Genomic DNA, 19,385 nt, shown 5'->3' with positions numbered 1-19,385 from the left:
ACCTTTATTTCTGGTCACCTGGTCTACTTCTGTGCCTCTCTTCTCCAGTTTTCATGAAACTCTGCCTCTTACAGGTTTTATATTTTTTATGTGTGTTGTTTCCATGAAACTCCATGTTGCTATGATCTCATAACACCTTGCAGATATAAACGCTGTTTTGGTTATTTGTTGATTCATAGGTATCTATTAGCATGGACATTGTGTAGAGTGGTTACCCTTAAAGGGGTAAGGGGGTAAAGGGGGTTAAGGCTTATGTATGACAGGTGTTGACATGGTTCTGTCAAGCGAAATAGTGTTCTATTTTGAATGGTGCTGACAGATCAAGTTTTTGATTCATTTGGAGATCTATTGTCCATCAGAGCTTTTAGAATGGAGAAAATAAAAAGCCTTGATATTGACCCTTTCCATCTCACTTTGTAATCATTACTGTGTTGCCTAGTAACTCTGCCACATTATTTCCAAGCCTAATATTAACTTGAAGCAGACCACGAGTGGGAATTATAGGCACACAACTCTTAGCATTGCTATTGTTGCAGGTTTTTGTCAGCGTAGCAGGATGTCAGGAGACAAAACATATAATATAGAATATTTCATGACATTTCTGATTCAATATAAAGAACAGCCAGCACTGAGGTACTTTGATGAACAATAACAGAAATGCAATTATAATAGAAGCCTTGAAGCCTGCTTCTCTCAACTTTTAATCTAAATAACTCTTTCTAAGAGGAAGCACAAACAAAACCATGCATTATATACTTTTTTCTACTTTGAAAACTATTCATAAAAACATAAAAGCATGGCATTCATTTTTTAGCAGAACAATGCTATAATCATCTTAATGGCCACTATTACGCTGTTTTTTGAAGTTCAGGCAATGCTTCACAGAAGGGTTGTTCAGGGAGAAGCTGGGAGCTCCAGCCCCATCAAGGAAAAGTGAATCACACAGATACGTTAATTACCCTGTCAACCCCATTTGCTAAGCACTCTCCTGTAGGCACTGCCTGCAGCAGTAATTACCAACAATCCCAAGAATAATTTGGCCAAACTAGGAAATATATTGATTTAGCGCTCAGACTGCAAGTGATGTTAAAAAAAATCCTGTGTACAGAAAATTTACATGAAAATCCACATGCTTTTAATAACATTTTCATCAAGAAAAAAACACACTTTCTTCTGTCTCAGAATAAGACATCCAGGGGGCCTATGTGGGGCTTTGACAAACTTATGATTACATGCTAATACTCCACCCAAACTTAAGATTTAGAGGAACCCAGGCCCATCTCTATTTGCGTTCATCATTGTGCCCTACTTTATGGTGCCAGCCTAGAGCTGAGACCATGGAATGTCTCCGTTCTTCTTTTCGTCTTGATAAAATCTTCTTTAAAGTTAGTGAAAAGGTTAGGCACCAATAGTGTGGACTTTTGGAGAAAGAAGGATCACTTTGGAAATTTGCAAAAAGTATAAACTACGCCCCCACCCTGGGAAGTGATAAGTAGGTGAGTTGATGACTATATTAATCAGTTTTACTTAATTATTCACATTTTGTGCCTATAACATCGTGTTTTACCCTGTAAGTATATGCAAGTATAATTTGTGAATTAAAATGTGAACATCACAGCATGCTAATGAATTCTGAGGCAGCAGAGTCAGAGGCGTTCATCCATGGAACAGTACTGATTGGGAAACTTGACTCCTTAGAGGACATGCTAAACGTGGGAGAGGATGGAAAGGGGTCCAGAGAAGCATAGATTTAGGTACACAAGGTTAAATGATGTTCTCTGAAATGAAGGAATTCTTACAAGTTGGGTTTTTCCCTTCAACCATTGACTGAACTAGTCCCACTTTCTTTCCTAATGGCATTATCAACACCAAAGCAAACAAGGACAAACTAAGATTTTCAATTCTGCCTTTGCATCTTATAAAATAAATGACTTTGGACTCACTCTTTCCCTCTTTTAAACATCTTGTTTAATTTTTATGCATATTCATTGCTCAGAGTGGCAATTTTCATAAGAGAAATTCTGCAACAGGACCACATACTTTAAACATATTGATGGATAGTTCTTCTAACCACTGTTTGTCTACTTCTTTCTTCTAGTATCCCTTCTGTTGTTAATGTGTGTGCCTGGGAGTGTTAGCATGCATGTGTGTGTGTGCCTGGGAGTGTGAGCATGCATGTGTGTGTGCATGTGCAAATGTGCATGTATGTATGTTTGTGTATTATGTGTGTGTAAATGGTTTAGGGCATATATGCAAAAATCTAAGATCCACAAATGAGAAAAAAACATTTATTTGTATGTCTAACTTATTTTACTTAATATTGACGATCTACTGTTGCATTTACATTCCAACAGATGATGTGATTTCATCTTGTGGTTGAGTAAATGCATACTGAAATGTGTGTATGTTCCTCATATTTTCCTTTTCTACTCATCTGTTGATGGAAAGCTAGGCTAATTCTATAATTTGGCTGTTGTGAATAGTGCTTCAGTAAATATGAGCATGTACGTGTCCCTGTGTCTGTTGATTTGAAGTCCTGCAAGTCTATACTAAAAGGTGTACAGTAACATCACATAGAAGACCTAATTTTAGTATTCTTGAGGACCCTTCCAGTGATTCTTATAGTGCCTTGACAAGTGTATATCCCCTTCAGTGTCTATAAAGGTTTTCTTGCCACCACTTTTTTGTTGTTATGTGCTTTCTTGATGATAGATATTCTGAGATGAGAGGGATTCCTAATGCAATTTTAATTTGCATTTTCTGATGGCTAAAGATGTTGAATATATTTCCCATTTGTATTACATCTCCTGCAAATTATCTCTTGATTTCAGTAGCACTTTTATTGGCCACCTCATGTGGTTTTCAGTATATACTTTTTGTTCCTTGTCTGCACTTGTCTAACGCCCTGTCAAATGTGTACGTAGCAAAGGCTTCTCCCATTCTGTAGACTGTCTCTTCACTTGGACTTCTTTGCTGCGAAGAAGCATTTAAATGTTGCATGATCTAGTTTTTAAATTCTTAGTATTAATTTTTGAGCTACTGGAATTCTTTTCAGAAACCCCATGCTTCTGGCTATATCTTAGATTGTGTTTTCTTAATATGCAGAGTTTCTGGTACTGTGGTTTTGTCATGGATCCTTTTGACCTTATAATTTTTTTTTAATTTTTAAAATTTTTTTATTAATTTATTCTTGTTACATCTCAATGTTTATCCCATCCTTTGTATCCTCCCATTCTTCCCTCCCTCCCATTTTCCCCTTATTCCCCTCCCCTTTGACTGTGACTGAAGGGGACTTCCTCCCCCTGTATCTGCTCATAGGGTATCAAGTCTCTTCTTGGTAACTTGGTGTCCTTCCTCTGAGTGCCACCAGGTCTCCCCCCTCCAGGGGACATGGCCAAATGTGAGGCACCAGAGTACATGAGAAAGTCATATCCCACTCTCCACTCAACTGTGGAGAATGTTCTGACCGCTGGCTAGATCTTGGTAGGAGTTTAAAGTTTACCACCTGCATTGTCCTTTTGACCTTTTTAAAAGGTGAAGGAGGGGCTGTAGCTTTCTGCAGGTAAATATTCACTTTCTCCACAACTATTTTTTTTTTTATAAAGGACCCATTCTCCAATGTATGTTACTGACAATTTTTGTCAAAGGATAGGCAGTTTTTGCTGTGTGGATTGAATTCCATTTCTCTGCTACAATGATCTACATATCTATTTTGTGTCAATACTGTGCTGTTTTTCTTTCTACGACTCTGTAGGATAACTTAAGATCAAATATTGTTTTACATACAGTGTAATTCTTTTTGTTTAGAGTTGCATTTCTACCCATGGTATTTTCTGCTTTCATATTAAATCTAGTATTGCTTCCCGCCCCCCTATTTTTTATGTGAATGACACTGGAATTTTGTGGGGACTACAGTGAAACTCCTTATTGGATTTGGCAACATAGTCATTTTTATTACATTGATTCTGTTGACACATGGCATAGGAATTTTACAACTTCTGGAATCCTATTTAAATTTCTTCAGCTGTTTAAATTTTTTATCATAGAATTCCTTTATTTTCTGGGATAGGTTTATTATCAGGCATTTTGTTTTTTCAAATATATTATACATGGTATTGTTTCATTTGAGTCTAGGAATTTAAAATTTTCTCCTGATTTCTTCATGGATCCATTTATCAACAGGTTTGTGTATGTTCTGTAGCTGGTTGTGCTCATTGATTTTAGCTTTATTCTACTGCTGTCAAATGAGCCCAAGAAATTATTTAAAAATTTCTTATATTTGTTAAGACTTGCTTTATGTCATAAAATATATTTTAGAAATAATTTCAATGAGAAATTTCCATGGGCTAGTGAGAAGATTACATGTTCCATAATGTTCTGGAATACTATAGATGCTTGCTAAATTCATTGCTCTAGCACATAATTAAACTTTGACATCTCTTTGTTGATGATTTGTCTGGATTGCCTGTCTATTTGTGAGAGTGAGGAATTATATTTCCTCATGGCTTCTGTGTTGGAGCAATCTATATCTTTAAATATAGCAGCCTCTCATGCATATTTGTTTATGATTGTATAATATGAAGTCACTTTCTTCATTTCTTTTGACTTATTTTGGAATCTATTGTGTTGGATATTGGTATTTCTATTGTTGCTTGCTTTCTAGTTACGTTTGCTTGGAATATTTTTCATTCCTTTTTTTCTAAGGCTATGTGTTTCTCTTTTCCAGTGAGATACATTTCTTATAAGAAAGAAATAAATAAGTCCAAAATTTAAAATTCTCATTTGTATTCCAAGAATTTTGATTAGGGAACCAAGACCACAGTAGTCAGAGTTACTATTGAGGGGTATACATAGATTCCAATCATCGTTTTTGTGATGCTGGCCCATTCTTAATCTGCATTGACTGCTTTTCTTATCCTAGTGTCACTTATTTTTTCCTGTGGCCTGATGGATGTCTCTACTGTTTTCTTCAGTGTATAGAATTCCTTCACCTACTTTCTGTAGTGATAGATTTGTGGTCTTGAATGACTTCAGTTTGTGTTCATCATAGCACCATAGAAAGATTTCTACTTTAGTTGTGAAGCATGACTTTGCTAGACAGGGTAATATGACTTGGCAGTGCGGTGTCTAATAAGATATTTGTCACTAAGGGTATGGATGGAAAGAAAATAAGCAGAGTGAGACTATTAGTCATGAGAAGAAAATAGAGAAAAGAAAAGTAAATAAAGAGGGAGCAAAAAAAAGCAGAGGAAAAATCTAGGGCTGGTTCATCCATGGTAGAATGAAGAGAGAGAGAGAAAGGTAGCAATGCATTCAGATAACCTAAAATAATCTCAGCACTTGGAGGCTGAGGCAAGGGAGATCTCCAAGTCCAGGCCCACTTTTCTTTGGGAAAATCTATTCAGAAGCAAAAGGAAAGCAATAGAACACAAACAAACAAACCAAACAAACTAGCAAAAAATCAAAACAACAACAAAACCAAAGTTGGTCCACTAAATAGAAATTAGATATTAAATAGAGAAAGTGAAAGCGAGGGAAAGGAATTGTTTGGGAGATGCAACATCTTTGTACATCCCTTGTATACTCATGAGTGCCAGCTGCTTTTGTACAGTTGTTCATGTAGGTTCAGGCCTGTGCATATGTGGTACACTCTAGTCTATGTCTCAGATCAGATTTCTACCTCATCCAAAATGAGTGATTTCAACTTAAAGTTTTCCCCTGTAGCTAGTGGGATTGTGCAGGCTGGAGGTCAGCATGTAGTTTGGTAATGCTTGCAGTGGGGTTCCCGAGTGAACCATGACAGGAGAGACAGTTGGCCCAAGGGTTACTCAGCTGTTATCTCTGTGATGGGGTCTCTTAAAAATGGATATTTTTAGCAATAGTCTTATGACAATAGACTTGGGGAGATTGAGCTAAATTGATCCAAAAGCTTTCTCCCTGAAGACTTGCTTTCATAGTATGGGAAGGTGCTATGCAAGCTGCCAAGGAATAAAATCAGTCAACAACGCCCCCTGCTGTGATGTTTATGAACTACAACAGTGACCGGCCTAGCAAGCTATCCATAAATGTGCAAGATGGAATGTATATCTTGGTGGTAACCAACAGCTGTCTAATTGGACTCAATACCCATTCAATAGGAGAAAATTTATGCCTGGGACCATAAACCTAGCCAGCTGTCCATGGATAGTGAGTCCATGAAACCTAGAGGAGATCCTACCACTGGTGCTTTCTTAAACTATGATAATTTTAATTGCATATCAACTAATCAACCAATATCAATACTTGGTCTTATATCCATCAATAAATCTAGCTGTTACACTTCATCAAAGGAGCTTCTTGCAACAGACAGAAACCATCACAGAAAGCTAAAATTAATCAAAATGTAGAGAACACTGGACCATGGGGTGCCCATCCCCAAATGACACATCTGCAACACAATTGCTATACTCAACGTTCAGGGAACATTATGGAAGAAAGGAAGGACCAGTTGAAACAGCCAAGGGGCCAGAATGTCTGCTCGTAGACTCTGTCTTTTATACATGACAGGGAAGCTTCACCCATAGTGTCTTAATAATTTGATTGTCTAAATAAGACCTGAAGAATGACACTATCAGTTGACATTCCAAGACACATGCCCATCTCAGTGCAACAATAACTATTTAAAAGTGTAGTAACACACACACACACACACACACACACACACACACACAGAGAGAGAGTTATTTGAGGGGGTGCAGGAGGTGTCATTAGAGAGAGGAAGAGGAGGGTAAATGATGTAAATACAGTATTACATATATGACATTTTAAAAGAAAAACTGAGACACCAAAGAAATCCTCTTAGATTGCAAAAATAAAAGAACTAGCTAGAAGCAGGAACTTCTAACTTATTGAAGGAGAAAGGCCATTAAAGTGTCAGTTCAATTTTTCGTGACATCCTTGATTGTGTGTATTTAGGTCAGTGCCATCCCAGAAATGCCACTCACTGCCAGCACATCACCATGGTAATGGCTTCCATGGAAATTCAGTGAGATCACAAATAAAGGAGCACACTGTGGTCTTGGAATTCTCTTTCAACTACTATGGGATTAACTCAATGAGATAAACTTAAGGCCCATGTCTCTCAGAGCACTTACAGCCAGCCACAAGCAAGCCTGGTAGAGCACTGGCTTTGATGATGCCCTTTAATGATGTCTGGACACCCCCTCTTTATCTTCTCTACACCCCTTCAACTCTTTCTCAAATGTACAGCATAATTATTGTTTTTATAATCCCCCCTCTCTGTGTTGGCATGTCAACTGGTAGTATCATTGTTTGGGTCTTGTTCAGACCCTAATCAATCTATTGAGATACTATGGATTATTTATGGATACCAGGATGAGTCTTTCTGGCCTAGCCAGTTAACATCGGCATAGTGTCACTGTCTTAAAGGTGGCATAGTTCATTGCAGAAGGTTGATAGTCCTTATTGCTTGAGAAAATGGCTGTAGGCTGAATGCTGATATATCAAGAAGTGATTCATTTGAATATTGTGCCTGCCAGTACAGATGACATTTGTGTGTGGTGGGGATGGAATATTTAACGCACATACTGGAACAAGTGCACAAGCAAAGGTGACACCAAGCCCCTCTCCCCAGACACCCGGACACTCTAACAAGGCATCTGATTACTAGGCCTGTTTATGAGAACTGTTGGCAGTCCAAGCTTTAGGAGTCACTATGCATCCGTGCATCTTATCCAGCAGCTCCCACCTGCCAGAGCTCTGCACTGTCCTCATCAGGGACATGCGACATGTTGGAAGAAGGGAGAGCTATCATCCCACTATCACTTGATGAGGGCATGGGAAACTCGCTATGAACATTTGCACAGTGATGGCCATGAGTGGATAGGGGAGAATGCGAGCTCTGAAAGTCTGAGTATAGATATCAAACCCTCACCATGCAGCTGCCTCTTTGATGAAGTGGTCCATGTCTGTGACAGCATGTTGTGATGTTGTGACTTAAAATGCTTACAAAGTTTTCTTCCAGAAAGCTGGCTTTCTTAGGCAATAACATTTTCCACTGTTCAATAAAAATTAAATAAGCCATTACGAAGCTCAATGCAAGCCCTCAAAGCGCAGTCTTATCTGCTAGTGCATGGCACAGTTTTGTATCTACTTCAGTTTTTCCTTGGAGGTAGTAAGCAGTCAAAAGGTTTCCCTAAAATAAAGGAAAATATTTATTTCCTAAAATGAATAAGAGACTTATATTAATGGGTATACATTGATTAAAGAGGACTACAATGATTGACAAGTAGAGCTATGATAATGATGTCGACCTAAAAAGCTTTGCTAGAACAAAATTTCAAAAAATATTAAAGGTAATTAATTAAAGACTGTATTTTAATAGAATGTTTTCTTATTTCTAGTTAAGTACAATTTTTATTTTTGCTTTAGGAGTATGATCTTTTTCAGTTCTAACCTAAGCCATTATAAATCTTGTCTTAAAATTTGCTAATAAAAGAAGCAAAAAATTATATGTAATACACATGTATGCCAATAAAATGTTCTTGACATATTTCAGAGTACAGATGATTCTGATATATCTGTGATTGCCCAGAACAAGAAATGCTTTGACAATGACATTGTTTGTTCTAAAAGTGTTTTGATATCAATTGGGGACACTGAAATCTACCTCAATGATGCTCCTTACAAACAGGTTAGTGAGTTCTTTCTTTTATGATAACTTAATTGCACCAATGATTCAGAAAACAGACTAGAAATGACTTGGATAACTCTGTTTATATGTAGTTAGAAGATCTAGATGTTTTTTGTTGTTGTTTTGTGTCGTTTTGGTAAGCCATGCACCACTTGCATCGTCTGTTTATTTGTCATTGTATTTCATTCTTCTCTGATATTTTTCCTCCCCATGATCAGCATTCTGACCTTGGCAACCAATATCTGCTGTGTGAATTCCTTCAGTAGCCTCTGATCTACCTTCACACCAGGCTGAGGCCTCACCTGTACTCCATCCCACCTCCTGCAGAAACAACAACTTCCTCCATATGGAAATCTGACTGCCCATGTCTGCTGGGTTTCAAATTTCTCAGATGTCTTTTCATTGCTGTGCTAAATTCTTAGCAATTTGGTTGTTGTCTATCTTTCCTCCCTCGCCTCTTGGGGCTTTCTTTTTCAAGCCGGGTTACTTACATATTCTAGGTTCCTTTTCCTCTCATCTGCATCTTTTAAAAAGTAATTTATGAATACATCTTTCTATTTGACATGCTCTATGCAGTATGTTCTATCTCCTTCAGGAAATGCCCAAAGATTCACTCAAAGACCCCGTTACATCACCATCATCTCTGAGTCAATTCCCTGTGTGTTTATCTGTCTCCCCATGTGTCTATGAGCAACATATGAAATAAGATCACTGTGTCTTTCCGTTATTGTTCTGTACTGGGAGCTTGTCCAATTAGAAGTTGGAATCAATTTTATTCACTCACCTACTTATTTACGAATTCAGGCACAATGTCCACTGTACACTAAAACTTGTGCTCAAATTTTTAAAATATATTTTATTAATTTATTCATATTGCATCTCAATTGTTGTCCCATCCCTTGTATCCTCTCATTCCTCCCTCCCTCCCATTTTCCTTTTACTCCCCTCCCCTATGACTGTGACTGAGGGGGACCTCCTCCCCCTGCATCTGTAATAGTGAAAAGACACTGTTTGCCTTTGAGTACCATACTAAAGGGAAGGATTCGCTGAGGGAAATAAGATTGGGCAGTGTGATGTGCTGGGCAGAGTCTGCTTAGGTTCCTAGAAGAGCTCCTCAGAAAAGCCTCTAAATTTTCCTAAACTTCCAGGGAGATTTGGAGCATGGCTTTGGAGTCAGTTAGAACAATTTAGCACCCTGTCCAGTCACTTACTTGCGGTGCCACTCTAGTGAAGTTTATGGAACTTCTCACACTCCAGCTTTCCCTGAGTGTGACTACAAAACCCCTTCAGTTTATTAAGATTGTAGGAAAAGTGTGGAATAATGAGTTTTAAAAACTGATTCTTCCATCCTTTCATCTTTATTTACATACGGAGGTATAACCCGAAGTAAATCCTGCAAGAAGAGATGAATCAGCTAGATGAGGGAGGAGAAAGCTGGCAGTGCAGGGAAATGACTACACTCAGGGCCAGGGTTGGGAGATGACGTGTCATGGCTGGTAGTAATAATGCCTTAGGCTGGACCAAAGGCCCTGGCATGATAGAACAGGGCTGCGGCAGAGATTCTGGAAGGCATGACGCTGGCAACTAGAATGTGGAAGGCATGAGAGCAAAAGTGCCTGCTAGGGTTCTAGGCTCAGACTGGAAGGAAGTTCACGGATGGTACAAGTCATGTGAGCTTCCCTTTAAAGGCAAGTGTATGGTCTGACAGTGGTCTTTTGAAGGTCACCATTTGGAGCAGACTCCCAGAACACCATTTTCTTAAGTTTTCTCTAAAACACAGTTTCATGAAGGTCATCTGAACATTTGCTGTAAGGACCAGTTTCCGTGTTCTGCCTCACGTGCTGGAATGGCTACGTGGCAGATCAAGAGAAAACATGAGCCCTCTCTGCTAAAAAGAGGGATATTTTTTCTGTTTTAAACAAAAGACCATGCTAGGGGTGGTGCATGTCTTTAATCACACAGCACTAGGGTTATGAGGCAGGCAGATCTCTGTGAGTTCAAGTCCAGCCTGGTCTACAAAGAGAGTCAATGACAGTCAGGGCTCTGGTACATAGAGAAACCCTATTGCAATAAAACAAAACAAAAACAATAAACAAAACAAAACATAAGACCACAGTTTTTCATTTTGGACAGGCCTTGTAATCTGTGTGCTCTGTTCCGCCCCTGGACTTGCTTTTTGGTACTTTTTGCTACTTTGGTTTTCAGTAGCACTCAAATTCTTGTATTGCAGTTTGAGAGCCTCTATTCTACACATTTCTTGTATCTCAGGTAGAAACATTGAGTGTAATCACACAGCAACCAAATGATCAAACTGCTTCTGCAGTCACACTGACATCTTTTTAAAAAAATAATTACAGATGTTCAGCCTAGCCATTAGTGGGATATTCATTTATAGGCTAAGGTCTCTATCATCAAGGGTGCTTTTTCAAAAGAGGAGAAATTGGTAAATGCTCATATAAAAACAGTTTGGCACATTTCTGAAGTGGTAATTACAGTTCTGTGTAACTCCCAGCCTCCAATTTTCTCCTGTACACAGGTGTTGATGAATCTCCTTTATTTAGATTGTGAGGAATGAAGTAAGATTAAGAAAAGTCACAGGAATAGTTTGATCCCAACAAGTTCCCAGTTAAAATGTCTTCCTGGGAGATCATAAGTAAAAATATAGCAAGTACCACTTACTTCATAACTAATGGGCTGCTCATCCAGGGAAATGGCTAAACAAATCTCTGTCCCTTATAAAAATGCACAATTATAGTTGGATCTAATATGCTGATTAAAACTCTTTTATAAATTCACCTAAGCTGTACTCTGAAGTGTTTTACTTATCTCCATTTCTGACTTCCTCTTTCCTAGCGTCATTTGGTTTTGCTTGAAGTGCTATCCTTCCAAAGCACAGGCTTCTATTTTGGACTGTTCATTACTGACCCCTTTAAAAGGAAGCATTAGTTGATAATCTGAAAAGTACGGAGCGCAGTCACCTCTTTTGATTAGGAAGGACGTTCTTGTCACAAGTTCCCTTACCCTGTGAAGCAAGCATTCTGGGTCTAATGGCAAATAGAAGAGGTGTGCTTTTGATTCAGAGCGACTGATTTAAATCCAGACTGCTGGAATGGGAAGAGACGATAAAGACAAGTCAGGGAAAAACAAAACAACTACTGGAATGTACAGTGAGGATTAAAGTTGGTGTCATGGCAGAGTGATCTTGGGGTATAGCAGGCTATACAAAAAATGGGACCTCCACCAAAAGAACATGTAGGGTACTTGGTCTGGTTTCCCCCCGGGGGCTGCTTTTGTCAAAATGTTTTTCTATCCATTTGGTATGTGTTCTTTTGGACAGAGATGTCCTTTCATGGTGAGTGCAGACATTCTCAGTATGGAGGGCCCCGTCCTATCATTCTTGATTCTTGTTTCCCATGCTCAGCGTAACGCTGTCCTGGCTCTTTGCTGTGGATGCAATATAGCAGTGGTTCCCCAGACAAAGGGAAGCAAAAACTGAAAACCAGTGTAGAGAGATGGGAAATGCAAGACATAGAATCCATGCGTGTCAAGGTGCTGTGGCACAGAGGCATCATCTTTGTCCCACTGGACTTGGTTCAAAATATCACATATTCAAAGGCAAACTTATTTTTTTTCAAGATGGAAATTACAGAGCATTAAAGCTCTAAGTGTGGGTCCAATAAATCAGTTCATTTGGAAGTGAGAGATCTTGTGTGGCCTCATGATATGCAGAAGCATTTGAGTCAAAAAGAGAGTAAAGCAATTATGCCATACTTGGGGACTACAGCACCTGGCAGGAGGAGGGCATAGGCTTAAGATGGCTCAAATGATGACTTGACTATCCTAGCTAGTGAGAATAGAAGACTGGGCAGTAGAAGAATTTGAGGCTAGGTAAAGCCAGTTAGTGATATGGATGATTATGTCTGCATTGCATGACATAATTATAAGTATAATCTTAATATAGGAGACGGTAAACACCTTCTAGACGAGACTGTTTATTTTACCTGTCCCATGTAATTTTTATTTAAACACTATTCTCATATGGCATTCTCCCTCTACACTCTGTTATACTCAGAGAAGAGAAATGGATCAAGGGTTTCATATATGTTTCCAATTTCACTTTCTTCTGGAGAACTCAGTTTTCTTCTCATTAATACAACTATGTATTTTCAAAATCACTATATGAGTCAATTCAAGGCCATGGTTTCCCAATATATTTCCCATCTAAACCCTCTTACCATTTCTAGTGTTCAAATTATGTCCTCTGGGCTTTCATACCATAGGGTATTGTTTCCCTGATCAAAGCTTTATTGATTATATTTTGCTTTGTAATATGAGGCATGCTTCCGCCCTTTACTGCTTTTCTTAGGCCTGAACATATTTTGGATGTGCCTGAGGCCAAGCCTTTGTTTAAGCCATTCCTTGTTTCTATGACATCAATCATCCTCATTCTCATTGTAGCTTTCTGTTCCTTTCTATGAAGGTTCTTTCCTAAGTTTTATCCCTCATCCTTACAATCCTTCCAAAGTCTCTTTGATAATAATTCCTCTCTCACGGGACATGCCCCTTGGGCTAGTGTCCAGATATAAGTGAGTATATACTTTCTGCTTCTGGGTTACCTCACTCATTAGGATCATTTCTAGTTCAATCCACTTGTTCACAAATTTCGGAAATTCCTTGTTTTTAATAGCTGAGTAGTATTCCAGAGTGTAAATGTACCACAGTTTCTTTATCCTTCTACTGAGGGACAAGTAGGCTGTTTCCATGTTCTGGCTATTATGAATAAGGCCCCCTCAGTCACAATCATAGGGGAGGGGAATAAGGGGAAAACGGGAGGAGGGAGGAATAGGAGGATACAAGGGATGGGATAACAATTGAGATGTAATATGAATAAATTAATAAAATATATATTAAAAAATAGTTAAAATTGAAAAACTAAAAAAAAAAATTCCTCTCTCCTCTCTCGGTCTTCTTGTCTCTTTGTATCTCTGTCACTTTCCATATACACACATTTACATATATGTGCATATATGTATATATGTGTATATATTTATCTATATATCTGTACTGTGCTTTCTTTTTTCAGTTATCAAATAATTTTATTTGTAATTTTTCTCTGGATTTTGAAAGCATTGTCAAATGTAATAGTTCTGTATTTCATTAAAAAGCTTAATAACATTAGAAGTCTGCTTTTATATTGCATTTAAATAATTAGAATCAGAAATATGGATACACTTTTCTTTTGAAGAGAGAAAAATGGATTTTTGTCCTCAATCTTTTGTATTCATTGGACTTTCATATTCTCCATGTTCACTGTACTTCTCTTCTCTTCATTGTCCCTGGATTAGCTTTTACTTTTCCTATGGTCTCTTGTTGAGCCTATCTTCTAATTTAATATGAATACTAATTTAATATATATCTTATTTAATACATTGATTTTTGTATTAGAGAATTAAAAAAACATAGCAAGCAATCGTGTTAGATAGATACTTACTGGAAGGCATTGATGCATCCCCTCCTTTGGTTAGAGACTGTGACACTTATTCTAATATATTTTATGCATTTGAAAGAAGCGATCAGGCTTTTTCCTGGAAAGCAAACCTGCATACCAGCTGTGGAAGGCTGGGCACTACATCGTCGTGTACTTCCCAGAGGAAGATATCACTGTTCTGTGGGATGAGAAGACAACCATCCACATCAAAGTTGGGCCACAGTGGAAGGTAGGCAGCCTGTCCCCTGAATGGGATGCCATGAGTGGAATCGTGTTTATCTCTTCATATTTGAAGAAAAGACTGACTGAAGAAATGACTGAATTAATTGCTAGGCAAAATTTTATATATATTTTTTATTATAATTATTTACATTACATCTAGATTGTAGTCACCTTACTCTTATCTTCCTGTTCCCTACCTCCCTCCCTCCCACCTTCCCTCCCTTTTTCCATTTAGGCAAATTTTGTTTTAATCTCCCAACTTTCAATATTTTTGTGTATTAGAATAAATAGAAAATATTTCATTATAATGTTATTACTTCAGAGCAAGTTGGCAGGATTGTGTGGGAACTTTGACAAATGTACTTCAAATGACATGACAACATCTAACAACCTTGAAGTACGAAATGCACAGGTGTTTGGAGACAGCTGGGCCCTGGGACAGGTAAGCTACATATGTGGAATCCAGAGCAAACATACTTATAAAAAGAATATTCTGAGGGGTAAAATTATTTGGGGTATTTTTACATGATTTTTTAAAATAAAAATTTATAGTTAATGGACTTTCATAACTTACCTTCCTATGTATTCTTATTACATTTTTTATTCGCAAAGTTATTGTTTGCAGATTACAAATGGAAAGATTGCATCTCAAGGAGGTTAAATAATTTGTCTAATACAACTTATGTGTCGAGAAATAACAAAGGTGACATTCTGAATCATACCTTCTGTTATATTTTTAAGCATAGCGACATACCTTTTGCTCTGTCTTCATTCACCGTATTTAATTTAATATGTAATATTATTATAATATAGACACAATATGATTACGATATTCTCTTCCTTTGAGGAATTTTAATGGCTAAGTTACTTGGTGACTTAGAGAGCTATCAATAAAATATATTGATATAGATAGCTATTTTAATAGATCCACACAGCACGTTGAGGTTGTAACAGTCCAAGGAAGACTCCTGGAGTAAATATTCTGCAGATAAGTTTGTTAACATTTACAAGACCTGAGAAGACAAAGTTTACAGTAGCACCTCTTAACCTTCTAATGCTGTAACCCATAGTCCCTCACGTTGTGGTGACCCCCCAACCATCAAGTTATTGTTGTCGTTACTTTACAAGTATACTTTTGCTACCACTATGAAGTGCAGTGGAACTATCTGATACGTAACTCCTGTGTGAGTCATGATCCACAGGTTGAGAACCATTGGTTTACGGGAAGGAGGATGGAGAAAAGATTAGAGGCAGCAAAGGTCAAATTGTGGCTTTTATGCAAATTGAGTCTCTGGAGATTGTAGAAACCTGCACATCTTATACCTCAGAAGACGGTCTGGGACAACAGTGAACATGAACGTGTGAAGTTAAAGGAGAGAGTCTCATGCTCATAGACATTTTTGGGTGAAAATTCTGTATTTGTAAAAATTTCAAAATGATGAATTTCCCTCTATAATATCACTCTGTTTAATATTCAGTTGCTTCTCAGAAGTGATTTATGTTATTAGCATAGAAGCTATATGGGTGATAACAGGCAGTAGGTAAAAATATCTAAAAGGATAAGAATGCTAGATGCCACTGTCATGGGTCCTTTGATCTCAGAGGCTAGCCGTGTAAAGGCTTTCACTCCCCCTTTGATTCTCAACAGTGTGAAGATCTTATTGAAGCCCTGAAGCCTTGTGAGGCACACCAAAATAAATTTCCCTATGCCAAGAGAGAATGCTCCATTTTGTACAGCGACGTTTTTGCTCCTTGTCGCAATGTGGTAAATGAATACTTTTTATTAAAACCTTAAACATAAAGATTGCTGCTGTATTTGCTGAGATGAGTGGGATGAATTCAGGAACTCAGGTTCCTCAGGTGTCCTAGGATCATCGCTGGGGTGGGGGCATTTGTTGGTGTTTTTCCATATAAATAAAATACCTAACTGACTTCCTTTCTTCTTCCTTACATCTTACCTAACAGCATGCATCTGTAGTGATCACTGTAACTCATTCTAGTTCATGAAATACAGTTTATCCGCAGCACTTTGTAAACATGTGTAAATAGTAAAGGGAATAGATGTTTACCTACCATCAGAGAGCATTTCAAGTGGACATTCGTGTTAGTATAGTTTAACGTGGTTCCTAGTGGAGTATTTAAAATATTTTTTTAGGAGCGATTCTAAGAACATAACTTAAATATCTAATCTGCTTTATCACATGATTATTTTGGGTCCCCGGGCAAGTTTTGAAAGTAATTTAATACATTCTTTCTATTCTTCTCTCATACAATACATCCTAACCACAGCCTCCTCTCCCTCCATTTGCCCCCACCTCCCCTCTCCCCTGGGTTCGCTCCCCCTCCATTTCTCTTAAAAAAAGGGCAGGACCCTCGGAGTTATCAACCAAACTTGGCATAACGAGATGCAATAAGACTAGGCACAAACCCTCATATCCAGGCTGGACAAAGGAACCCCATAGGAGGAAAAGGGTCCCCAAAGCAGGCAAAAGTCAAGGGCATCCAAACTCCCACTCTTAGGAGTCTCACAAACACCCTTAAAGCCACGTAACACCCCTGATGAAAGTCCCTGCTTTGTCAAAGGAGACACACATGCTGTTTTTGAGTTGTGAGCCAGGTTTGCTGTTTATTTCCTGGAACACCATTTTTACTTGAAAGAACAAATAACAGAAGCATACTGTCATTCAAACAAGAGATATTTTTGGCAAATGTTTTTAATTCTGTGGCTTCAAGGAAAACATCTGATAGCATTTGTCGTCCTAAAAAAATATTTAAACTTTTTGAAGTGAAAAATAGAGTTTTGTAAAACTTGGTTCTATAACCGTGGCCATAAAAGTTTTGTGATACTTTCTGAAAATACAGTTGATGATATGAATAAGTGTGGCCTGTTGCTTCTGCATGTAACTAAAATCATTAACATTTAGAAGATCTGTGTGCACCACATAATTTTCAAACAGTCAGTGCACAATGCTGTGGAATCACACAGGGGTGAAAGATTAGTTTAAAGGTAAATTAAGCCTAAAGAGTTTAATCCTGCAAAGTACAGAGTAAATTGGTATGGTTTGAGACAGCAAATTGAACCTAGTCCTTATGGGTACCAATGTGGGGTTTCTTTAAAAAAAATTAAAACAAAATCTGCCATATAGCCAAGCCACACCACTTCTGGCTATTACACAGGATCCACAGCTTATCACAGTGATACTTTCAAATTCACATTTATTCATGCTCTGTTCACAACAGCAAGAAGTTAAACCAGCCATTCAGATGTCCACCAAGAGGTGAATGAATAATGAAATATGCTGTGCAGGATTAAATACAGACTCAGGAAGGAGAACAAAAACCAGCAATGACAACAAAGCAAAATACACGTTCACATCCTAGCCTATAACTTATACATGTTTACATATAAACAGACGTAAAAGGACAAAGCCTAAAAATATCTATAAAGGAAACCAATAACGTAATTAACAGATGATGAGGAAGGCTAGGGAATGAATAAAAAGCAAAGAGTCTGTGCCCTAGAGGTTGTGAGGGGCATCAGGGATAGTAAGGGTGGGGCAGTAAAGAAAATGCGGAGAAAGGAGAAGCACTAAAACACAGTGTTAAAAAAATGCTAAAATGTGATCCAATGCAATATATACCAATTTAAAAATAAAAAATATAAAAGAAGAAAGCCACAGTTTGGACATAGCATAATAGGATATTACCGCTGTTATCCATCAAAATCACCAAAAGTATATTAACCACTATTCTGACTTACCAATTATACATGCACAGAGAGCTTTTCTTATCTTTTAGCTAAAACCAATCCAGGACAGGAAGAGTGCAGCACTGAGTGGGGAAGCCGGTGTGTGCTGTGAAAGAAATGTTAAAGGAATCTGCAGAAACGTCAAGCCTGACACGCTTTCCACCGGCCTAACTTTGCTTGTTAAAAAACACGCGTTTTTACTAAAATATATAATTTATGTTAACATGTAATCAGTTAATAGTTATTTAAACACCTCGGTTGTGCTTTTGAATGTGATAACTTTGTTGTAATATCAAAAGCTTTTTAGGAATTCAAAGGGAGTCCAAGACTGCTTGCTACATTAAAAGGACATGGGCAGACTAAAGTCCATTTTGAGATTTTTATGCTTCTTTGGGAACATAGTTGCTAGACAGGCAATATAATATTCATTCTGGACCCAAGCCACAGTGACTTAAGGTTTCTCTCCTGGCTGCTACTTGAAAATTTAACCCATGCATGGGCGCACAACATAAAACACAAATTACTGATACCGAGCCCTTCTTTTGTGACACATTAATACTCTACTCAATTTCATCAGCAATTTAACAAGTACGATGCAAAGGAAGCAATTAAGTGAACATGAGATGTTTAAAAGAAACTGCTGTTGCCACTCACTCATTTCCAGAATATTGCCATTTAGGGGACTATGAAATAAAAGGAAAAAGTAAAATGCAGTTAGAAATAGAGCGGGCTCCTCTAATGCTGGGTAATTATGCCAACAATGACACGGTGCAACAGCGCACTTTCAAAATTCTGAAATACGCCCTAGTGCAGATGTCAAAGTAGATTTGTTATTCTTACTTGTTTTGCTAGTTCTTGGAGGTGGCATTTGCTTAGTAATTCCATTTTCTTTGGCAACACAGTGGGTTGAGACAGTAAGAGCTGTGTAGGTGGCAGTTATTGTGTTGATGACACCCATTGTGAAAAATGTGCCGTGCCTCTTCTCTCAGAAGCTTGAATTTAGTCACAACCAGTGCTTGTTGAAGTCATGTTTGTCTTTCATTTTACTTTCAGATCGATGTTACTTCTTTTGCCAAAAACTGCCATGAAGATACATGTAACTGTAACCTGGGAGGGGACTGTGAATGTTTATGTACCAGTGTAGCAGCATACGCTTACAAATGCTGTCAGGAAGGGGTGCCCGTTCACTGGAGGTCACCCACTGTTTGTGGTGGGTACCCTGCGTAGGACATCAT

The 19,385-nt window shown here is 38.0% G+C and overlaps 1 protein-coding gene across 1 annotated transcript in view; it reads left to right on the top strand.

Moving 5' to 3' along the window:
* The window catches only part of Otogl (otogelin like), a 136,541-nt gene that overhangs the window by 63,744 nt on the left and 53,412 nt on the right, over positions 1 to 19,385 (top strand). The window contains exons 26-30 of the mRNA XM_051172978.1: positions 8,558 to 8,692; positions 14,260 to 14,409; positions 14,725 to 14,844; positions 16,051 to 16,167; positions 19,204 to 19,360. Coding sequence (XP_051028935.1) covers positions 8,558 to 8,692; positions 14,260 to 14,409; positions 14,725 to 14,844; positions 16,051 to 16,167; positions 19,204 to 19,360 — 679 coding nt within the window. The remainder of the gene's footprint in view (positions 1 to 8,557; positions 8,693 to 14,259; positions 14,410 to 14,724; positions 14,845 to 16,050; positions 16,168 to 19,203; positions 19,361 to 19,385) is intronic.

The sequence above is a fragment of the Acomys russatus genome, chromosome 31 (genome assembly GCF_903995435.1).
Source record: "Acomys russatus chromosome 31, mAcoRus1.1, whole genome shotgun sequence".
NCBI classification, from domain to species: domain Eukaryota; kingdom Metazoa; phylum Chordata; class Mammalia; order Rodentia; family Muridae; genus Acomys; species Acomys russatus.
This window is presented reverse-complemented; position numbering and strand designations above follow the sequence as displayed.